The sequence below is a fragment of the Vulpes vulpes genome, chromosome 1 (genome assembly GCF_048418805.1).
Source record: "Vulpes vulpes isolate BD-2025 chromosome 1, VulVul3, whole genome shotgun sequence".
Classification (NCBI taxonomy): Eukaryota; Metazoa; Chordata; class Mammalia; order Carnivora; family Canidae; genus Vulpes; species Vulpes vulpes.
In genome coordinates, this window is record NC_132780.1 from 131,217,398 (window position 1) to 131,241,976 (window position 24,579).

Consider the following 24,579-nt stretch of genomic DNA (forward strand, 5'->3'; position numbering starts at 1 on the left):
CAGTGGTGTATGCCAAGGTATTGAGAAATACAAGGCTGGATAAGAGCCTTCTCAAAAGTCTAGGATGACCTCAGCACACTTGTAACCTGGACAGGGACCCTGAGAAACATATCTTCTCGCCCCACACTAGAAGCATATGCTCTCACCTACAAAAACTTGTTTCATCATTCTCTTAGAACACTTCTGCCTGAAGAACCCCCCCCCCCCCCCCGCCCTTGTGAGTAGGACCAGCCCTAATCCAGAGGCAGCCCATCCGTGCGCCTTCCTGGAATTTAAGCTACAAAACAATATTGTTTGTCCGAGATAAGAAAACCATTCCCCCCCACGCCCTGACTGAAATGTCCCTGAACAGGTTCATGTTGACCTTCTGAGAAATCAATAACCTGAATGCTATGGGACTCCCAGGGTTCTTTTGCCTTTACGCGGTCTTTTTGCCTTTAAAAGATGCCTGTAATTGCTAATCGGGGCTCTCTTCCTCCTCGGAGGCGGAGAGCCCGTTTGTGCAAACGTTCAATAAACCCTCTTGCTAATTGCATCTGCCTCTCTGGGGTCTGAGTCTCTGGGGCGTCCACTGGTGCACGTTGGCACCCGTGAGCCAGGGTCCAACATTTGGGGGCTCGTCCAGGATCTGAGACGCCCCAGGCTCAATCCTAAGACCGGTAGGAGGTAAGACCGAGCTCGCTAAATGTCATATCTGTCTCGTCTGTTTGTCTGACTGGCCAGGTCTGTATTGTGCCAGGTCTGTATTGTGCCTGCAGGACTCTGTACTCTGTATTTGGACCAGCAGGGGAGGCAGACGTGCCCGAGACCCCTGGTCCCCCTCTGGAGTCGGACTCCGGAGTAGTCTGGAAGAGGCACTCCCTCCTCTTCGGGGAGGGTCGTTGTTCGCGACCGCTCCCATCTGAAACTGCCGCGCCAGTCCTGTCATTCGTGTGCGTCTGTTTGTTCTGTGTCTTTCTTCCTTTCCTGTCCTCCTCCTCACCGCTTACCTCTTTTCTACACCCATGGGGCAAACTGTAACCACCCCTTTAAGCCTCACTCTAGATCACTGGAAAGAAGTCGCCGGCCGGGCACACAATCTTTCCGACAAAGTCAGAAGACGAAAATGGGTCACCTTCTGCTCCTCAGAGTGGCCGACTTTCAACGTCGGGTGGCCCAGGAACGGAACTTTTAATATTGACATTATCTTGCAGGTGAAGGCCTTGGTCTTTCAGCCAGGACCCAATGGACACCCTGATCAGCTCCTGCAGGCTCTCCTCACCACGGAGGAGAGACAGCGCGTCTACAGAAAAACGTCCCCTGGGCGGATGGGAGGCCGCCCCAGCTGCCTAATGAAATCGAGGATGTTTTCCCCTTGGTTCGCCAGACCTGGGACTACGACACTGCTGCTGGTAGGGAGCGGCTCCGTCTCTATCGCCAGGTACTCCTAGCGGGTCTCAGAGGGGCAGGGCGACGCCCCACCAATTTGGCAAAGGTACGTGCTATAGCGCAGGGAAAAGATGAGACACCGGCAAGTTTTCTGGAAAGATTAATGGAAGGCTACCGTATGTATACTTAGAAAGAGAAAGAGAAAGAGAGAGGAAGAGAAAGAGAGAGAAAGAGAAAGAGAGAGAAAGAGAGAGACCCCAGAGGAAAGGAAGGAAAGGATCCGTAAAGAGCAAGAGGAATGAGAGAATAAAAGAGATAAAAAGATAAAAGAAACGCAGTAAAGAACTGACTGGGATACTGGCCACCATAGTACAGGGCTCAGGGCAGAGTAAGTCAGGACAGAGTAAGGACCTGGGAGACAAAAGAAAACCACGGGTTGAACGAGACCAGTGTGCCTACTGCAAGGAAAAAGGACATTGGGTTAAAGATTGTCCAAAGAAGGGCCAAACGCAGGGACCTAAAAAGAAGCCCATTCCCGTTCTGTCCCTAGAAGATGAAGATTAGGGGTGTCAGGGCCAGGAGCCCCCCCCCCAGCCTCGGATAACCCTTAAAGTGGGGGGCCAACCAGTGACCTTCCTGGTTGATATGGGAGCTCAACATTCAGTTTTAACTGAGGCAGAAGGACCCTTGAGCTCTATCTAGAAGATGCATTCTTTTGCCTAAAGTTAAGCTCTCAAAGCCAGCCTATTTTTGCCTTTGAATGAAAAGATCCTGAGGCGGGATTCTCAGGACAACTCACTTGGACAAGGCTACCACAGGGATTCAAAAACTCCCCCACCTTGTTCGATGAAGCCTTGTATCAGGACTTGGCAGACTTCTGAGTTGGCCATCCAGACCTCGTTCTCCTGCAGTACGTGGATGATTTGCTCATAGCGGCTAAGACAGAACAGGATTGTGTAAAAGGTATGGGGGCCCTGCTCGAGAGACTGGGAGGACTGGGGTATAGGGCCCCCACCAAAAAGGCCCAAATAGGCCAGAGAAAAGTGACCTATCTGGGATATCTCCTGGAAGGAGGTCAGAGGTGGCTGACGGAGGGCTGCAAAAAGGCTGTAGCCCTGATCCCAGCACCCACTAATGCCAGAGGGCTACGAGAGTTCCTCGGCAGTGCTGGGTTCTGCCGCCTCTGGATACCTGGGTTTGCAGAGCTGGCGGCTCCCCTATATCCTCTCACAAAATCCAACACCCCTACCACTGGGGAAAGGAACAACAATTGGCTTTTGACAAAATAAAAAGGGCCTTATTGACCGCCCCTGCCCTGAGCCTCCCAAATGTAACCAAGCCATTTACTCTATATGCTGATGAATGCCGAGGAATAGCCAAAGGGGTCCTAACTCAGAAACTGGGACCCTGGAAAAGGCCCGTGGCATACTTTTCAAAAAATTAGCGTGGCTGTAGGATGGCCCCCATGTCTCCGAATAATAGCGGCTATGGCAGTCCTGGTAAAAGACTCAGATAAGTTGGCCTTCGGCCAACCCCTCACTGTGGTGTCCCCCCCCATGCCATAGACACAGTCATCCGCCAGCTCCCTGATTGATGGCTCTCAAACGCTCGGGTCACCCATTATCAGGCCATGTTACTGAATTCCGAGCGGATACGGTTCGGAACGGCTACATCCCTAAACCCAGCCACCTTGCTTCCAGAAACCAAGTCCCCCTCTCTGGTAATGCATGATTGCCACCAGATCCTAGCCGAGGTCCACAGCACCAGAGGGGACTTGATGGACCAGCCCTTGCCAGATGCTGAAGCAACCTGGTACACCGATGGGAGTAGCTTTCTACGAAATGGTGAAAGTAAAGCCGGGGCGGCTGTGGTAGATGAAAAAAACTGTCATCTGGGCCAGTGCCCTAAAGCCTGGGACTTCAGCTCAAAGGGCAGAGCTTATAGCCCTAACTCAGGCCCTAAAAAAGGCTAAGGACAAAAAGGTCAACATTTATACTGACAGCAGAAAATTGAGTATAATTCACTGTCCTGGGCATCAGCGAGGCAACGACCCAGTAGCAGAGGGGAACAGGATGGCCGATGAAACAGCACGAGCCGCTGCACTAGGCCCACAGGAGGATGGACAGAAGCCTTCCCCACCAGACGAGAAACTGCCCAGGTGGTTGTCAAGAAAATCCTAGAAGAAATTTTCCCCCGGTTTGGACTGCCCAAGGTAATAGGGTCGGACAACGGCCCTGCCTTCTTCTCCCAGGTAAGTCAGTTGGTGGCCAGATTACTGGGGATAAATTAAAAATTACATTGCGCATGCAGACCCCAGAGCTCAGGGCAGGTAGAAAGAATAAATAGAACAATTAAAGAGGCCCTAACCAAATTGCATTGGAGACTGGCACTAGATACTGGGTCCAACTCCTCCCTATGGTTCTGTTCTGAGTCCGGAACACTCCCGCGCGCTATGGGCTAACTCCTTATGAGATTCTCTATGGAGGTCCCCCACCAGTGACGGACTTACTAGATTCTGCTATTGACCCTCTTGCTAACACTCCCGGTTTACAGGACAGGCTAAAGGTGCTCCAGATTATCCAGCACCAGATCTGGAAACCCCTTGCAGCTGTTTACCGCCCCGGAGACACAACCGACCCACACCCGTTCCAGATCGGTGACTCCGTCTACATCAGGAGACATCAGTCCAGGACCCTAGACCCCCGCTGGAAGGGCCCATACACTGTACTACTAACCACCCCAACCGCCCTAAAAGTAGACGGTATTGCTGCTTGGGTCCACGCCTCACACGTCAAGCGCGCCCCATCAACGAGCACCGCTCACGCCAGCCTGGACGGACCGGGCGAGCCACTCCAATGGAAGCTCCACTGCACCCAAAACCCGTTCAAGATAAGACTTTCAAAAATTGTTCAATGACAGTTGTTATATTCTTACCTCTCCTAGCGCTCTTCACCCCCGCCAAAGGTAACCCTCATGCCCCCAAAAGGTTAACCTGGCAGGTACTAATGTCTGGGGGTGACTAGGTCTGGTCCACAACTAAAGACTGCTCCCATGGGAACCTGGTGGCCTAACCTATATCCTGACTTATGTAAGCTAACCATAGGGGCCCCCAGCCCATGGGACCTAGAGGGATATTTGGACACCTCAATGGCCCCCAACCGAGAAAGCCCCCCAGGGCGACTGGGATTAGACCCATGGGGAGAATGTGGCACGCCTGACAGAAGGGCCATGCTAAGCACTCTTTCCTTTTATGTCTGTCCCGAGTACCACAGAGATCGCAGGCTAAATCCCACCTGTGGAGGGGGGAACACTTCTATTGTAAAAATTGGGGGTGCGGGACTACGGGAGACACAGGATGGGAGGCCCTCCTCCTCCTGGGATTACATCACTGTCAAGGTTAACTATACTCACCCGGGGTTACCAGGAACTCTGCAACACTACCGCCCCGATTTTAGGGACTGATTCTTACCTGGACCCCCAGCCGGGAACTTGGTGGGCATGCAACAAAGGCCTCAGCCCCTGTGTGTCAGCTAAGGTTCTAAGTGGCTCAAACGACTTCTGTGTCATGGTGCAGATCATACCGAGGGTGTTCTATCACCCTGCCAGAACTCTAGAAAATCAATATGACAGACATCCCACCCGTTTTCGGCGCGAGCCTGTCTCCCTAACCCTAGCCGTTATGTTGGGACTAGGGGTCGCTACTGGGGTGGGTACTGGCGCAGCTGCTCTGATCCAGGGCTCACGACGTTATTTAGAACTCCAAGCAGCTGTAGATGAGGATCTACGGGCACTAGAGCAGTCCCTTTCTAAGTTAGAACAGTCCCTTACCTCACTTTCAGAAGTAGTACTTCAAAACAGGAGAGGCTTGGATTTACTCTTCCTGAAAGAGGGAGGACTGTGTGCGGCCCTGGGAGAAGAATGTTGTTTCTATGCAGACCATTCTGGAGTCATCGGGGACTCCATGGCCAAACTCAGGGATAGGCTAAATAAAAGACAAAGGGACTGAGAAGCCCAGCAGGGCTGGTTTGAAAGCTGGTTTAACCAATCTCCCTGGATGACCACCCTAATCTCTACCATTATGGGCCCTCTAGTTATCCTGCTCCTGCTGCTAACTTTCGGCCCCTGCATCCTCAACTGCCTGCTCCAGTTCATCCGAGAAAGATTGTCTATTACCCAAGCTCTGGTATTAACTCAACAATATCGGGCCCTCCAAACTGAAGAAATAAATGTTCCCTAAGATTTTAAGGTTAAAATCAGCCCAAACAAAGAGGAGGGAATGAAGAAACCCCCTGTGAGTAGGACCAGCCCTAATCCAGAGGCAGCCCATCCAGGTGCCTTCCTGAAATTTTAGCAACAAAAAGCATTCTGTTTGTGATAAGAAAACCATTTACCCCCACACCCTGATTGAAATGTCCCTGAATAGGTTCATGTTGACCTTCTGAGAAATCAATAACCTGAATGCTATGCGACTCCCGCGGTTCTTTTGTCTTTAAGCGGTTTTTTTGCCTTTAAAAGATGCCTGTAATTGCTAATCTGGGCTCTCCTTCACCTCTGGGGTGGAGAGCCCATTTGCGCAAACGTTCAATAAACCCTCTTGCTAATTGCATCTGCCTGTCTGGGGTCTGAGTCTCTGGGGCGTCCACCGGGACACGTTGGCACCCGTGAGCCAGGGTCCAACACTAGTGGGCACAAGTGCAGTATCAAGCCAAATTCTGTTAGGAACAGATCATGGAATCTTACTCTCTTAGAAATCACATATGCACAGTTGACCAATAATGAATAGCAGAAAATGTGCTTTTCTATGGACACCAGAGGGAGACCATGAAAGTCTTTCACTGACAATCTGTCAAAAATTATGCCTCCAAAATAAGAGCAAAACACTTAACAGTAGAGGCAAAGTAAGACTGATGTGATCTACACTGCTGCTTACCTCCTAAATCAGAATATAAAAGATACTGGAGACTCCTGTAACCAAACTAATGTAACTGGGGCCCAGGGGTGCATGTGTGGCAGCCCAGAAAAATCAAGGCCATTCCACCTCAAGTTTAGCGTTAGCACAAGTACGGCCACCCCAGGCCCCTGTGAATAAGAGCTGAAATTTACATTACTTCAGTTAGAGGAAGAAAACAGTTTACAGCTTACCGTCCTAGAAAGTCCCTATTAGAATAGGAACAGAGCCCAAGCCAAGGGCAGGAAGCCCCTATTAGAATAAGAACAGAGCTCAATGCCCTTGAAAGCCCCATATCAAAATGTAAACAGAACTTGAGAAATTCCTTCCCCCCCTTCTGAAAAAAACCCTAGACCAGCCTATAAAAAACCCAGCTGTAACCCACTTTGGGGTCCAAGTCCCTGCTCCACTTTATCGGGTATACTTGGACCCAAGCTCGAGCTTGTAAATAAACCCTTGTGTGTTTGCATCAGTGTTGGCTCCTTGGTGGTTTCTCAGATTCGCAATCTTGGGCACAATACATGAACACTTGGCTCCAGGGGGTCCCAAATAGACCAGGTTCGGCCAATTGCCACTGACAAAATCCACCGGGAGAGAGACTAGTGGTGGTGAAACAAGAAAGGAGTTTATTTCAATGAAGCCAACACGGGAAGACAGTGGACTGGCCTCTCAAAGACATTCTCCAAAGTGCTGAAAATACTTCCAGGTTTATAAGAGAAGTGTGGGGCAGAGGTTGGTAGGTACATACAGGTGGGCAGCAGAGGTCAGGTCAATCATCGCACTGGGGGCAGTCACTGCAGTCTTGCTGGCTCAGGCTGGCCCTTAGTGCTTGAAGAGGTAGTTTTGGCTCTCATTACACGATGCTTTGCCCACAGGGTCTTTTGCCTGAATTAAGAGATAAACCAGAAGGAAGTACTTAATCAGAAAATTTGAGGTCCAAATGGAGAAGGTTGAAGTCCTCTTTCACTAATGTTGAGTTCACTCCTCGGTCTGTTACAAATACAGACTACATCAGGTGGAGTTGTCACACAAAGGAAATTTTATTTGCAGCAAACCAGGAGCTTGTGGGGGATAACTTCCAAAGTCAAGACTCTTCCAAGAAGACTCAGCAGGTTGTTGTTTTTTTAAGGTTTAGGATGAATATTCAGAAAAGAATCCTCATCATCACATGTAAAGGGGGGCTTGAGATGCTCTGGCATACTTACAAAATGTGTCCATACCTGCATCCTATGTTATGTTAATGAGATTTGTGCCCCTCCTAGGGTGAAGACTTTAGCATTACAACAAGCAGAGGTAACTCAGACAAGGGGAGGCAGAGAGTCCAAGGAGTTGTGATGACAAGAAGAAGTCAGAATGAAGCAATTGCTGGAGAAGCAACAAGTGAAGAACTCAAGGTGGCCTCTAGAAGCTTCAAGAGACAAGAAAGATTCTCCTCTAGAGCCTCCAGAAGGAATGCAGACTTGCTGTACCTTGACTAGTCCCATATGACCTATTTCGGGCTTATAACCGCCAGGACTGCCAGACAATGAGTTTACATTGTTCTAATTCACTTAATTTGTAGTCATTTTGTTACAACAGAAATAGGAAACAGTTACATCTTGTAATTGAGAAGCAATAGGGCTCAGAGCTCAAGTTCTGGAGTCAAAGAGATTTGAGTTCTTATCATAACTACATCACTTCCTATTCTTATGAACTTGGGTGTCTGTAAACCTCTCTAAGCCTCTATTTTCTCACCAGTAAAATGGGACTGCCCAATAAAGTCTCTGTCTGGAAAGAGAAAATAGAGAGGCAGTGAGGTCTGCTCTTCTTCATAACAAGCCTGATACCTGACATTTTAAACCATGTCTATTTATAACTTTGTTTAAAAGGTTAAATGATTTCTGGGGTGCCAGGGTGGCTCAGGCAGTTAAGCATCCAACTCTTGATCTCAAGGTCCTGGAATCGAGCTTTGTGTTGAGCTCTGAACCATGCTGAGTGTGATGCCTGTTCAGGATTCTCTCTACCTCTCTCTCTGTGGTCCTTCTCCACTTGTGTTCACAAACTCTGTCTTTCCCTCAAAAGAAAAAAAAAAGGTTAAATGAGCCCAAAATATTAAAATACTTAGGGAAATATAGAGGGGGGGACTTTCATTTCTATTTTCTTTCTTTTTAAGATTTTATCTATTTGAGAGAGAGAGAGAGACAAAGATAGCAAGAGAAAGCATGAGCAGAGAGAAGCAAGCTCTCCACTGAGCAGGGAGCCAGATGTGGGACTCGATATAGGACCCTGGGATCAGAGCCTGAGCTAAAGGCAGACACTTCACCCAACTGAACCACCCAGGCGTCCATCATTTCTATTTCCTAAGGTGAAAACTCTGATGCATTTAATTTTTAAACCTCTTTTTAAAAAAGTAAATACTGTGCTTGTGAGATTCATAGAAAGTTGCATATAAATGAAACGCCGGGACACCTGCACCCCGATGTTTCTAGCAGCAATGTCCACAATAGCCAAACTGTGGAAGGAGCCTTGGTGTCCACCGAAAGATGAATGGATAAAGAAGATGTGGTCTATGTATACAATGGAATATTACTCAGCCATTAGAAATGACAAATACTCACCATTTGCTTCGATGTGGATGGACCTGGAGGGTATTATGCTGAGTGAAGTAAGTCAATCAGAGAAGGACAAACAGTGTATGTTCTCATTCATTTGGGGAATATAAATAATAGTGAAAGGGAATGTAAAGGAAGGGAGAAGAAATGTGTGGGAAATATCAGGAAGGGAGACAGAACATAAAGACTCCTAACTCTGGGAAACGAACTCGGGGTGGTGGAAGGGGAGGAGGGCGGGAGGGGGTGGGGGGGGGAATGGGTGACGGGCACTGAGGGGGGCACTTGACGGGATGAGCACTGGGTGTTATTCTGTATGTTGGTAAATTGAACACCAATAAAAATTAATTTATCAAAACAATTTTAATGTCATTCTAATATACCCCGATATATTCTTAATATACTAAGAAACTGGTAAATGTCAATCACTCTACTGGACAGTAAGCTATACAAGCTAAGAAAATCACAAGTTCTGACAGCAGAAGAAAGCAAAAATTAAAAAAAAAAAACTTGTCAAGGATAGAAATAAGTGCAAATGGATCATTTGAGTTATAGAACATTTGGATAATAAATCAGATCCTTTTTTTTTAATCATTCCTAAAGTTAAACCCCATTATGACTTTTGAGTGCTTCATATTTTTTTTGTATATTTTTATTGGAGTTCAATTTGCCAACATACAGAATAACACCCAGTGCTCATCCCCTCAAGTGCCCCTTCAGTGCCCGTCACCCAGTCACCCCAACGGCCTGCCCACCTCCCCTTCCACTACCCCCTGTTCCTTCCCCAGAGTCAGGAGTCTCTCATTTTCTGTCACCCTCATTGATATTTCCCACTCATTTTCTCTCCTTTCCCTTTTATTCCCTTTCACTATTTTTTATATTCCCCAAATGAATGACACCATATATATTTGTCCTTCTCCAACTGACTTACTTCCCTCAGCATAATACCCTCCAGTTCCATCCACGTTGAAGCAAATGGTGGGTATTTGTCGTTTCTGCAGCTGAGTAATATTCCATCATATATATAGACCACATCTTCTTTATCCATCATCTTTCGGTGGACACCGAGGCTCCTTCCACAGTTTGGCTATTGTGGACATGGCTGCTATAAACATTGGGGTGCAGGTGTCCCGGCGTTGCGCTGCATCTGTATCGTTGGGGTAAAACCCCAGCAGTGCAATTGCTGGGTCGTAGGGCAGGTCTATTTTTAACTCTTTGAGGAACCTCCACACAGTTTTCCAGAGTGGCTGCACCAGTTCACATTCCCACCAACAGTGCAAGAGGGTTCCCCTTTCTCTACATCCTCTCAAACATTTGTTGTTTCCTGCCTTTTTAATTTTCCCCATTCTCACTGGTGTGAGGTGGTAGCTCATTGTGGTTTTGATTTGTATTTCCCTGATGGCCAGTGATGCGGAGCATTTTCTCATGTGCTTGTTGGCCATGTGTATGTCTTCCTCTGTGAAATTGCTGCTCATGTCTCTTGCCCATTTCATGATTGGATTGTTTGTTTCTTTGGTGTTGAGTTTAATAAGTTCTTTATAGATCTTGGATACTAGTCCTTTATCTGATAGGTCATTTGCAAATATCTTCTCCCATTCTGTAGGTTGTCTTTTAGTTTTGTGGACTGTTTCTTTTGCTGTGCAGAAGCTTTTTATCTTGATGAAGTCCCAATAATTCATTTTTGCTTTTGTTTCCCTTGCCTTCATGGATGTATCTTGCAAGAAGTTGCTGTGGCCAAGTTCAAAAAAGATGTTGCCTGTGTTTTCCTCTAGGACTTTGATGGATTCTTGTCTCACAATTAGATCTTTCATACACTTTGAGTTTATCTTTGTGTATGGTGTAAGAGAATGGTCCAGTTTCATTCTTCTGAACATGGCTGTCCAATTTTCCCAGCACCATTTATTGAAGAGACTGTCCTTTTCCCAGTGGATAGTCTTTCCTGTTTTGTGGAATAGTAGTTGACCATAGAGTTGAGGGCCCATTTCTGGGTTCTCTATTCTGTTCCATTGATCTGTGTGTCTGTTTTTGTGCCAGTAACACACTGTCTTGATGATCACAGCTTTGTAGTACAACCTGAAATCTGGCATTGTGATGCCCCTGGCTCTGGTTTTCTTTTTCAATATTCCCCTGGCTATTCAGGGTCTTTTCTGATTCCACACAAACCTTAAAATAATTTGTTCCAACTCTCTGAAGAAAGTCTATGCTATTTTGATAGGGATTGCATTAAATGTGTAAATTTCCCTGGGTAACATTGACATTTTTACAATATTAATTCTGCCAATCCATGAGCATGGAATATTTGTCCATCTCTTTGTGTCTTCCTCAATTTCTTTCAGAAGTGTTCTGCAGTTTTTAGGGTATAGATCCTTTCCCTCTTTGGTTAGGTTTATTCCTAGGTATCTTATGCTTTTGGGTGCAATTGTAAATGCGATTGACTCCTTAATTTCTCTTTCTTCAGACTCATTGTTAGTGTATAGAAATGCCACTGATTCCTGGGCATTGATTTTGTATTCTGCCACACTGCCAAATTGCTGTATGAGTTCTAGCAATCTTGGGGTGGAGTCTTTTGAGTTTTCTATGTAGAGTATCATGTCATCTGCAAGGTGGGAGAGTTTGACTTTTTTTTTGCCAATTTGAATGTCTTTTATTTCTTTTTGTTGCCTGATTCCTGATGCCAGGACTTCCAGTACTATGTTGAATAGCAGTGGTGAGAGTGGACATCCCTGTCTTGTTCCTGATCTTTAGGGAAAGGCTCCCAGTGCTTCCCCATTGAGAATGATATTTGCTGTGAGCTTTTTGTAGATGCCTTTAAGATGCTGAGGAATGTTCCCTCTATCCCTACACTCTGAAGAGTGTTGATCAGGAATGGATGCTGTATTTTGTCAAATGTTTTCTCTGCATCTAATGAGAGGATCATATGGTTCTTGTTTTTTCTCTTGTTGATATGATCCATCACATTGATTGCTTTATGAGTGTTGAACCAGCCTTGCGTCCCATGGATAAATCCTACTTGGTCATGGTGCATAATCTTCTTAATGTACTGTTGGATCCTATTGGCTAGTATCTTGTTGAGATTGAGTGCTTTATTAATGGAAATTATATCCACTTGAATAACCTTAAATGTAGGCTTGACCCTCAAAAAACATGGAGGGTTTGTCTTAAAGAAAACTCAACCCAATGGAACACTTCAGGAATAGATGGTACAATACATGACAAGATGTACCCCGGATAATAGAGGACATAAATATTGTGTATCCAAGTACACATACCACATACTTAAGAAAAAAAGGCTTTAGGAATATAAAAGGGAATCAAATGTGTGCACTCATCACAAAACTAAATTGTATGAAAAAAAAAAACTAAATTGTATGAGCCATAGACCACAAGAAGTGCTTATGTACCTGAAATAGTACCAATTTGTATTGAAAACCTGAAAGGAAGTAAATATATGACCAAGTCCATGTTCAAAGCTGTATATAGGCATTAAATGGAAAGACTATAGCCCATCTGATAATCAGTAGAAAAGGTAGCTGTAAGAAAAGTATAATTCAAGTTAATGAAGTACATATCTAGAGTACTAAGTTACATAGTTCAGCATCCATTTAGGACAAAATGCTCAGAAAAGTAAGAATAGAAAGGAACTTCATCAACTTGATAAATAGAATCTACAAAAAATTTTACAGCTAACATACTCAGTGGTGAAAGACTAGATGCTTTCCCCCCTAAGACTGGGAACAAGGCAAGGATTTTTTTTTTTTTTTTTTTTTTTTTTTAGGCAAGGATTTCTACTCTCCACTCTCATTCAAAGGTACTGGGACTTCTAGCCAGTGCAATAGCAAGAAATGGAAATAAAAAGCATGCAGATTATAAAGGAAGAAAAAATATTGTTTTTCTTTTCAGACGACATGATTGGCTATGTACAAATTCCAATGAATATACATATAAACTACTAGAATTAAAAATTGAATTCAGCAAGTTGTATGATATAAGATAAACATAAAAAAATCAATTGTATCTCCATATACTAGCAAAGAACACACAAATACCAAAATTAAAAATATAATACCATTTTAAATCACTTAAGCCTTTCTGGAGATGGTGGTGTCCCCATAAGAGCATGCTTCTTGCAGAAGATCTCCAAAAGAAAAGAGGAAACACAAAAGAAGCACTTGGCAAAGAGCCCCAATTCTTACTTTATGGGTGTGAAGTGCCCAGGATACTATAAAATTACTACAGTCTTTAGCCACGCACAAACAGTAGTTTTGTCTGTTGAATGTTCCACAGTCCTCTGCCAGCCTACCAGAGAGAAAGTAAATGTATAGAAGATAATCCTTCAGATAAATGAAGCACTAACCCACCCTGAATCAAGGTGAGTGGGAAACCATTCCAATAAACACATTATAGATTTGAAAATCACTCAGAAATGAAATGTGTAGGTATAATTCTAACAAACATACAAAATTTATATGCTGAAGACTACATAATACTGATAAATCAAAGAATATCTAAATAAACAGAGAGACATTAGATATGGACAAGATTATGCTAAAGTTTATATACAAAGGCAAGAGAATTAGAGCAGATAAAAACAATTTTTGAAAAAAAGAATGATAATGGGAAGAATCTCTCTGCCTAATTTCAAGACTGATTATATAGTTAGAGTAATCAGGACTGTGTGATATTGGCAGAGGCACTCACACCTAGATTTATGGAACAGAATAAAGAGCCCAGAAACAGACCCATACAATATGCTCAACAGATTTTTAAAATTAAAAAAAAAAATGGATCACAGACTAATGTGTAAAGTGTAAAGCCATAACACTTTTAGGGAAAAAACTTCAAGATCTAGGACTAAGCAAAAAGTTCTCAGACTAGACACCAGAACCATGATTCATACATGAAAAAAATACAAATTGGATTTCATCAAAATTAAAACTTTGTTCTCTGCAAAAGACCCTCTTAAGAGAATGAAAAGACAAGATACAAACTGGGAAAAAATATTTGCAAATCACATAACTGACTAAGGACTAGTCCTAGATATGTATGAAGAATTCTCAAATTCAACAATAAAGGGATGCCTGTATAGCTAAGTGGTTGAACGTCTGCCTTGGCTTTGGTCTTGATCCCCGGGCAGTGGAGTTTCACATAGGGCTCCCCACAGGGAGCCTGCTTCTCCCTCTGCCTATGTCTCTGCCTCTCTCTCTGTCTCTCATGAATAAATAAAATCTTTTTTAAAAAATAAAAATAAATAAAATTGAAGGAGATTAATTTCATATATAAAAAAAGCAACAGAAAACGACTGAAGCTATATCTTTTACAAAGTGAGTATAAATATGAAGAGAATATGGAATGGAATAAGATCCTTGCAGACAGAGCACACCAGAAAAATCATGCCACCAAAAACACTAAACTATAACCTATTTCAAAACAACCTAAATGTCATTAGGAAAGTGTTAGAAGATGTGAAATAGCAACATAGATCAGAATTAGAAGATCTCAATACAGACAATAATATTGTATTATAAGATGTACTATAATGATGTACTAAGTATTGCTTCAGTGACAATCATACCACAATATATAGGTATATCAAAATAACACACTGTACATTTGAAGTTTACGAATGTAGCATATCAAATTTATCAAATAAGAAAATAATATTTTTTAATTTCAGAAATATGATGACAGTACTCAGGAGATAATTAGAAATAAAATCCACTTCAGAAATGAAGAAAAAAAACAGAAGAACAAATAGACATAATGGAGAAGGCCTCAACAGAAAGAAGGCAAAAAGAAAAAAAAATTTAAAGAAAAAATAAATGAGAGGTAAAGAGGATCCAAAAGAAAATGACAAATATTGAAGATATGCAAAAAAAAATCTAATATGCAAATGTAGGAGTTTCTAAAAAAGGAAAACCAAAGAAAATATTTAAAAAATCACTCAATAAAACATCCCTAAAATAAAAAAATATTTGAACAATATATAGAAAGAGAATATGGTGGGATGCCTGGATGACTCTTGATTTAAGCTCAGGATTGTGGTATACAGCCCTGAGTCTCTTTTTCTTTCTTTCTTCATTAAAGATTTTATGTATGTATGTATGTGTGTATGTATGTATGAATTTGGAGTGTGAATAGGGGGAGGGGCATAGGGCAAGGGAGAGAGAGAATCTCAAGCAGACTCCCTGCTGTGCACAGAGCCCAACACAGGGCTTAATCTCACGACCCTGAGATCATGACCTGAGCTGAAATCAAGATTCTGACACTTAACCAACTAAGCCACCCCAGGTGCCCCTGAAAAATCTTTTTAATGTCTCATTTAGTAATGACTCACTTGGTCATAAATTCTTCTACACTCGGTCTGCACCAATATGTCGTTTGGTTAAAACACATAAAGAAAATGTGGCCTCACTCAGATGGAAAGAAGGGAAAAATTTTAATAGCCTTTCAGCTATTGTGTATATTCTTTGATAAGATGGTAAAACTCAACAAATGGTAGATTTTTACAAATTAGTTGCAGTGTGGAATCTGAAATTTTATCAATGGTCTTTTCATGTTCTGTTATGTTAAAATTCATTGATCTACCTTGCACTTTGAATGGACCCTTTATGCTTGATAATTTAGCAGTATCATGAATTGATCATTTGGAAAGGGGTTCACAGGATTATGCAGATCTCCAAAACGTTGACACAGTTCACTAAATATGAAAAAAGCGTATTTGATAATATCACCATCAATCTCAACCAAAAAAATATTTATTATTAGGAAGCTGGGGCAAACACAAGTTTTCAAAAATTTTAATTTTCTCTGGAAAATATGACTTTCACTGTCAATATCATTTTCTTTGAAGTGACCGGCTTCTTTTGCTTATTTTTGAGAAAATGTCTACCAAAAATACTAAATAACCACAGTGTGCCTGTAAGTCACTCTTTGAAAAATTGCAGTCCATTAGAAAAAGAAGAGGTGACTAGTTTTATCCAGACCTCAAGCAATTACACAGTAATTTTCCACAATATAAATGTGTTTCCATCACTTTGGAGAAAAAATACTAATTTTGCCACACTGTGTATTAAAAAGATGCCTACTTGAGATTCAATATTTAGTAAAACTAATGATTTTTATTGCTTCACCAAAGCTCTCTTTAGGTAAAACTGACATTCTTGAAGATTTTTCACTGCAAGTACATGGCAGCCAAAAATACCATGACTACTTGCAGAATTTAGTGTCACTGCCTGGATTCGTGCTACAGCACCAGGAGTTTTACCCACTGTAGATTTTGCATCACCAGTACAAATACAGTGAAAAGGGCAAGTAAGAGCTTATTACTATTACAAAAATAGTTTTGACCTTGCAGATCCCCCAAAAGGGTCTCAGCGACCTCCAAGGAGTCCACAGACCACAACTTGAAAACCACTGCACTGGAGAGACACTGACATAATGGAATAGTAGTTAGCATTAAACACGTTATTACTCACAGAACTAAGACTAAAAAGAGAGCAAGTATCCTCTGTAATGGTATCTGATCCATTAATGTAGATATAGGACAACTATAAAAAGGGGAATGATGAGGAGAACAAAGAAATATTAATTATTTTCAGTCATCATTTTGGTGGTTACAGTATGAGTATCACTATCCTCAGACTGCCATGTGCGTTCATTTGGTAAAAGCAAATGAGTACGGGTGGATATTCTAATTGTATGTATTCCCGTGTCTTTGAAAACCAGAATTGTTGATGTGGAAGAAAGGAAGGAGACACAAATGTAATACAGAAGAGATTAATTTTTTATTTATACATATATAAACTTTATACTTCTATAAATATGAATATTGCACATAAACATTTATATTTCACCAGAAAGACTTGATATAGTGATGTCTTTATGGTTTTAGTGACATTTCCTATTAAAATAAGCCAGGGCTTTCTAAAACAATGGCTGATTGCAGTTCTGGGCAGGAAACATACAGAATAAACCTGGAACATCTTGTCATATAACAGAAAACAAAGAAACTACCAAAGATTTGTGTCAAAAGGACTTGGGAGCCACTTGAAGAAGTTTCCGTGCACCTAAGATGATACTATTAAACTCATTGCTAAAAACTACCATGAGCTAAAAGTCATCAAATACATTCAAATCTTTGAATTTATAACGATACAAAAAAATAAAAATAAAAAGTAAAACCTAGCTGCTCGCCTTAGGATAACAGTAGGAACCAAATTCATGAACTTGAAAATGAATAAAGGGAAAAAGTTAAACACTGATCTTTTCTTTCCACTGTATCACTGGGCAACCCACCAGTAAATGAAGGGAAGTGTCTCCTTACAGAAGCAATAAAGCATACAAATGAAGAAGGAATGACAGAATGAGGATATCCTCATTCTGAAGACCCCAGTGAAGGAAAGGGTCTAGGCAAGGAGCACTAACAGTGATGGTAGCATAAAAAAAGACACAACTGGACAGTGTGTACCTCATGATGAAAAAACACACTGCCACCTGCAGACTTGCCAAAGAGATTAAATCTAATTCTATCCAGCCTCTGCATCCAGTTGCCAACTTGCAGAAAATGCAGAGAATGGAAGGACATGCTAAACTGCACCAGGTGCGTGCAATTGGTAAAATCCAGACTGTGGGAAACTCTGCAGGTCAAATGCTCCAGGCTTTTCAAAATATTAATCATCCCGGGTGGAAAGGGATGCAGGAGAAACCTGTAAAGTATGAAACATAAAAGACAACTAAGCTATGTTATCATGAATTCATACCTGAGTGAATAGGGAATAAAAAAATACAAGTGATTAGTCTGACAGTCAGAATAGGATTGCTTTTGAGAGGAGGGAGAGGGGTTTGATGGGTCTGAGGCACATGCAGACTCTTTGCAGGGCTGGTAAGTTCTATTTCTTGATCTGAGTGGTGATTTCAGGGTTTTTCCCTTCAATAATTCATTAAATTCTACATTTTGTGTGGTTATTTTCATTTCGGTTTTATTAACAATAAAAAAAGTCATTAAAAAAACAGTCAATAGGAAACAGTGCCTCTGAGCATTTGTCTTCTGGAGAGAATGGAAAGAAGATAACTCACAGGCTTAGGGCTGGACCACAGGAACTATGCAGTTTGGGGCTCTCAGGAGCCAGCTCTGGGGGGAATTTCTGCATGCTGTCCTTGGAAACAGAGATTAATTACACAAGTACGAGGAAGAAGGACAGAAGAGTGAGAGAAGCATAATCTCAGAACACAGAACTCCAGAATCTGGTCAGGACTCTCCAAGGCCTCGTGCAAGCTGCTCCAGAACCTTGACCTCATGAGTGCCCCTTATGTAGTCCAGGGCTCAAGCCCCTCAGTACTACTTCAGGCTCCGGGGCAGGAAGCTTTGGTTGGGAACCTAGCATGGCTATGGTGAAGGAACTGCTCTTGAGATCTGCAGGGACAGTGATCAGAGTCTCAGGAGGGCCCGCACTCTCCCATTCCAGAGACTCAGCACCCAGTGACACCCAGCCACAGCCACCCTCACATCCTACCCCCAAGACATCTCTCTCTGGCTAAAGCATTGGGAGAACAATCAGCCATCCAAAGAGAAGGAAAAAGACATTACCTCATCACCAGAAAACTGAGTCTCCACATATCCTAGAATGAGAGGAAAGAAACAGAATGCCCTTGTTAGAACCAAATGTTGTGATTATCCTGAAGGGTGGGGGATGACCTGAAATATCAGAATGCCATTTCTGCAGACCCCCTGAAATATTTCTGGCTTCAGAAAAGACTATCCTGGTGATCCCTGAGAAGTACAATCAGCTTTCCCTGTCTCATATCTTTGAAGTTAGGGGAAGTGGGAGTGGGAGAAGCTACAGGGCAAGGGGCAGGATACTCCTGAGAGGCTCAGGTACCTTTCTGAGCCCTGAGGCAGATGACAGTCCCCACCAGAAGGAAGATCAACCCAAGCAGGAAGGCTGCAATTCCACTGAGCATCTTTCTCCAAGAATATGTGGACTGAGCTCCTGTGGGAAACAGGTCTTAAAATTAGTAAAAAGCTCCCAATATTTGATGTGCCTTCCTGGAATCCCAGAGCCTGTACTGGACACAAAATCAAATGCTATCTAGAGAAGAAATACATTTAGAAATGGTTCTTTGGAGCCAAGGTTTGCCCCCATGGAGTTTCTGTTACTGAATCTTGCAGCCCACAAGAATGGCCCCTAACATACTAAGACAAAGTATTAGAGGATACTATTTCTCACAGCTGGAAATAAGTGATGAAGTGGTTAGATCTCCTTCTTTCTTAGAAGATACAAGGATAGCTATCCACCATGTCTTCTCCTCCCCTAACCCAAAGACCCCAATTTCCATGACTCCCTCAAATCAGGGGAAAGAAGCAAAAGTGTTGGGACCAAGATGAATGCAGAGGTCACACAAGGCCCTGTGCTAAGTCATCATCACTCTGAGTCGAACCCAGAGAGTACAAGGATCTGATTCTCACTCCACTCCACAGAAACAGGGCTCAGCAAGCTGGGATGATTAACAAGGCAGGTGTAGACATCTCCAAGTTCAGGAGTCATTTCCAGCATCACCATTGTCTGAAAGGTCCAGTCTCCATTCCTGATAAGGCCAGTGGACATGACCCCAACTCTCTCCTCCTGCCCATTCCGGAACCACTTGATCTTGATGTCTCCTGGATAGAAACCTGTCACAGAGCAGAGCAGCAGATTGTGGTGCTGCAGGGATGGGGTCCTCTCTGGATACACTGTCACCTCTGGTTGTACTGGGAAAGGAGAAAAAAATGAGACATTGTGAAGGAAAACCACCATGCCAGGACAGGAGTTCTTTGAGACTACCTCTGCCCCTAATCTCCTTCTCACACCACCCAAGTAGAAACTGGAAAAGGTAAGGAAACATCTGCCCCCAAGAGTCAGTAACTGGGTATGTCAGGACCTCAAAGAGGAGTTAGGCCTTATCAGATACTCCCACAATTACCCCTTCTATTTGAGACCCCACTGGTCCTTAACATTCTTGAGAACTTTGGGGGTCTGGGACCAAGACCAAAGTGACCTGACCTGTGAGGATAATGAGTGAATCACAACTGGGGACAGAACATATACCCAGAATCCCCTGCTCATAAGTCATTTATTCTGAAGCTGAAAATTGCCTATCACAGGAAGTAAAGCCCATGATCAGGTTCATGTGTGGGAGATTCCTGAACCCCACCAGACTTCACCTTCCACCTCACCTTTTCTCCCCACAGTGAAGGGTGCACCGAGCTTGTAGTTATGCCTGCAGAGTAAATCCACAGAAGCTCTACTCCTCTCCAATATACCCGGCTGACTGTTCCAGAGCTCAGCATCAGGCTTCCCCAGCTCTGTCAATGCCACAAACATTCCCACGTGGCTGTCAAAACGTGCATACTCCTCCAGGTTAAAAATGAATCTCACCACAAACTGCACCTTCTCTGTTCCATTGATGAAGTAACAGTCAGCCTTTGCCTGAATCACAAAATCTTCTGGAAAACAACAGCAAAAAAGACTATAAACCAACCTCCACCTTTAGGAAACCCATACATAGTAAATTATGCCAGATCACATGGATTTGAGAGGAGGCCTTTTGACCTCAGTAAATAGATCAAAGTATCCTCTTCTCTCCTGAGCCCCACTCCAGTTCCATTTAGCAAAGGGACACTCACTGTGGAAAGAAGCCTGACATCCATCCTACCAGGCCAGCCAAACAGAAGACATGTAACCCAAAAAAGGCAAGCCAAAGAGGAAGTTCCAAGAGACATAAATATTCATTCCACAAAGATTTCTTGACCATTCATGTTTTGCTGACACCGTGCTGGTTTCTCCAAGCCAAGTTTTCAGAAACCCAAAGTTTTTACTTCCCTTTGTTATCAAGTCAGAACCATCCATCCCAAAATGAAATAATTCAGTGGTACGCTTGTCCTTAGCAAGTTCATTCTATACATTCCATCTGGAGTGATGGGGGGGGGGTGTTGAAAAGAAATACAGACTAGGTACACATTTGATGTGAAATTAACTCCCATCCTACTTTTCACTCACTATGGGTTTTCTCCAAGAATTCCTTTATTTTTGGACCTTTCCCCTTGCACTTTTACTTAAAGAGCTCACCCCTCTGTTGGCTAAGGCAATGATTTCATTAGTTTTGTTGGTGTGAAGTAAAATAATACTAACCCATGGCTCAAAGATTAATATTATCATCAGCATCATTGGCACTATACCTACCATTCCAGTAGCTACAACAACATGGTGACAGGGAATACCTGGTTAGCTTAAACCTTCTTTGGGGGTTTTTACATGAAACATAGCCATTACATTGTCCATTATGATTTTCTACTTTCGGAGCACCTTACTAATGTTGATAGGGATTAGTTTGAGCTATATATTTCTTCATAGTGTCTACTCTGCTTATGTTCTTCAATGTAATTTAACACTCAAAAATTATGTAATCTGTCCTCATTGGCAAGAAAAAGTATAATTCTTATTCACTGAGTACATAGTCTGAGTGTTTGGGCCCCTCCCCCAAATTCATGTGTTGAAATCCTAACCCCTAAAAGTGATATTATCAGCAGGAGGTGCTTTTAAGAAGTGCTTGGGTCAGGGGGTTGGAGCCCTCTCTCATGAATGGGATTAGCTCTTATAAAGGAGGCTCCATAGAGACCCCAAGCCCCTCCTACCACATGAGGACACAGGAAGAAGGTACCACCTTCTCCAGGAAGACAGTCTTCACCAGAACACAGCCATGCTGATGCCTTCATCTTGGACTTCCTAGCCTCCAGAACTGTGAGAGATAAATTTCTGTTTTTTTTTTTTTTAAGATTTAATTTATTTATTCATGAGAGACACAGAGAAAGAGAGGCAGAGACATAGGCAGAGGGGAGAAGCAGGCTCCATGCAGGGACCCTGATGTGGGACTCCATCCTGGGACTCTGGGACTCCAGGATCACTCTGAGCTGAAGGCAGACCCTCAACCGCTGAGCCACCCAGGTGTGCCAACACCCAGGGCTATTTATTTATTTATGATAGTCATCACACACACACACACACACAGAGAGAGAGAGAGAGAGAGGCAGAGACACAGGCTCCATGCACCGGGAGCCCGACGTTGCACCGGGAGCCCGACGTTGCACCGGGAGCCCGAAGTGGGATTCGATCCTGGGTCTCCAGGATCGCGCCCTGGGCCAAAGGCAGGCGCCAACCCGCTGCGCCACCCAGGGATCCCAAATTTCTGTTGTTTATAAGCCATCCAGTCTGTGGTATTTTGCTACAGCAGCCAGAATGGACAGAGACACAATGATATCTGTCATAGATTTGAAGATCTGAAAAATTCTAAGTGACAAATTGGTAAATTGTCCTGGGTTAAGTTTCCATTGATCTTAGTTCTAGTTTTATATCTAGCAGTTTTACACAGAGCCACTTACCCTCCCTGACCTGCTTTCCCTTGCAAACAACACTGAAGCTGAGCTCGAAAGCATAGTATTAAGTGACAAAAGAAGCAGAATTTGGTTCAATGCACAATGATATTTATTAAAATTTTAAAATACACATGAAAAACAATTCTGAATATCCTTACAGGCCAGCCCCATAGTTAAAGTTACATCAGACACATTAGAATGGAATTGTAAGGAAAGGAGGGAGTGGAAATATAGACCAGGAAAGAGGAGAGAGTCCTTTCTTGGACCGACAAATGATTGCAAAGTGCTGTGAACCCACTGGGTAAGACTGACGCAATTCTCTGTATACACTCGAGAACAACAATACTAAAAGGAAATTCAAATGGGTTGATAATGTAGGTTGGTCAGAAAAGATCCCCCTGAAGAAGTGGTATGAGGATAATTGTTAACAACCCCGAGTTGTAAATTTGCTTTCATTTCTAAACTCAGAGGCCTCCTCCAGGAACTAATGAGCTGAGCGTTAAGAACTACTACAGCATCCTTCCTGGATCAGCACTTAGCAGCTAAAGTCAGCTGTAACCTCCAATGTTCTTCCTTCTAACAGTTTAAATCAGAAAAAGAAAATTATCTGGGGATCAGATTTGTGTCTGTGTTAAGACCTGTTCTTCTTTTTTTTTTTCTAAAGATTTTATTTATTTATTCATAGAGACAGAGAGAGGCAGAGACACAGGCAGAGGGAGATGCAGGCATCATACAGAGAGCCTGACGTGGGACTCGATCCAGAGTCTCCAGGATCACGCCCTGGGCTGCAGGCGGCGCTAAACCGCCGCGCCACCGGGGCTGCCCAAGACCTGTTCTTTAACGGACATTGTAAGCTCAGAGAGGTTTCTATTCTAGGAGAATAACCATTGTCTCCTACCCACCCTGCCCTCCCAGGTTTGTTCCTCTTTTGTGTTTAATGAGACCTTGACATTCAAACAGCCTCTGTTTTTAATGCATTATATCCTGTTTTCTACTGATAAGTATGTTTTCAGGGTGTAATACTGCCTCATATTCGTGCAGCCCATCTCCTTGGCTAGAAAAATAACAGCAATAAATACACATATCCAGGAACCTAAGGAAGGCATAATGCATTGAACTTCTCTTATTATTCAAAGCTGGGGTTAATAAATGCCAAAAGAAGAAATCTTTGTATCCAATTTCTTTTGTCCACATGTATCTCAGTTGGATAGACATAAAAAGAGTTGCAATCATCAGAGCAACTCCTGTCTGGAAAAATTATGACTATTCTCAGACTGCCCCTAGTTTATACAGTTCTTGAGACTGACACTGATATTATAAGGACCCTAAGCAAGACAAAATGTTTCCCTTCTTCCTGCTACCCTACTCCTTGAAGCTGAGGCTCTGCTGCAGGAGGTTCCCTTTTTCCAGCAGTCCATTGTGTGTGGTAAAGAGGGAAGGCATATCTGAATTTCAAAAGGAATAACACTTTGAAACCAGAAGCCAGTTCCAGTCTGGGCTGCAGCCTGGACGTACAGGGAAAAGCATCCATCCCCCATGCCAATTCTTGCATACATACCTGGGGAAAAAATTGCTCTGCTCTTACCTGGAGAGTCTCTGCCTTGAGTCATGGAAGAATCCAATCCAATTACATTCACTAACAGAGCCAGCATCCATGGAACCCACTCAGAACCCATTCTGGAAGGAAAAACAAAAAATTAAACAGTAAAGTCATCAACTTCTTCAAAATGGGGCTTACCCCCTCAAAACTCAGTCAAAAAATATTTACTAAGAGTATGAATACCTTTCTGGCTTCCTCAGGATTGGAAACTCTTCACACTGATAACCAATCATGATAGAAGAGTTTTGCATCATTAGGTGCTGGGTAGACTACTCTCATAAAGTCATGTATACCACTCAAGAGTTGTTTACCTGCAGAATTACTGACGGTAGTTTAATGTGTGTGGAAAATGGGCTGTGAGACAAAAATGTTTTAAATAGTGTACATAGTATGTGGTCCTAGAAGAACTATGTAGATTGTTTACTATGCATTCTATTTTTTAACCAACATGCCTCTTCTATGGTTGACATTGCCAACAGAGTGTGCAAATAAAGAAGAAGGTAGACATGATTCTGAAGCATTTGCCTCAAGAGGATTTAATGAAGGGATTATCAGAGAAGATATAGAAGAGATTGAGAACTACCTGGAGAGTATGATTTCCTATAAACCAAGAGAGGGCCACAAAAAAGAAAATAAAGAGAAGATTCTCAACAGAATAAAATGCTGC

General features: G+C 43.0%; 1 protein-coding gene and 1 long non-coding RNA gene across 2 annotated transcripts; one reads left to right on the forward strand and one right to left on the reverse strand.

The window, feature by feature from the left end:
- The first annotated feature begins 428 nt into the window (after positions 1-428).
- LOC140594629 (uncharacterized) lies at positions 429-5,972 on the forward strand. Its single transcript, XR_011995669.1, has 2 exons — positions 429-666; positions 1,194-5,972. It is a non-coding gene; the product is annotated as an uncharacterized lncRNA (long non-coding RNA).
- Positions 5,973-17,439: 11,467 nt separating this feature from the next.
- On the reverse strand, positions 17,440-23,968 carry LOC112913864 (HLA class II histocompatibility antigen, DO beta chain). The gene is made up of 6 exons (XM_072748695.1): positions 23,898-23,968; positions 20,117-20,427; positions 19,370-19,651; positions 18,783-18,893; positions 18,491-18,522; positions 17,440-17,609 (listed from the first exon to the last, which is right to left on the reverse strand). Exons 1-6 carry the CDS (start codon positions 23,966-23,968, stop codon positions 17,574-17,576), a joined length of 843 nt encoding a protein of 280 aa, XP_072604796.1. The 3' UTR covers positions 17,440-17,573.
- Between the last annotated feature and the right edge of the window lie 611 nt (positions 23,969-24,579).

Coding starts and splice junctions, on each gene's coding strand:
- LOC112913864 (XM_072748695.1), bottom strand. CDS start 23,968: ATGGATGCTGGCTCTGTTAGTGAATGTAATTGGATTGGATTCTTCCAT. Junction 19,652..20,116: donor CTTCACTGTGGGGAGAAAAG/GTGAGGTGGAAG, acceptor CTCCTTTCCCAG/TACAACCAGAGGTGACAGTG. Junction 18,523..18,782: donor CTGCCTCAGGGCTCAGAAAG/GTACCTGAGCCT, acceptor CTCTCATTCTAG/GATATGTGGAGACTCAGTTT.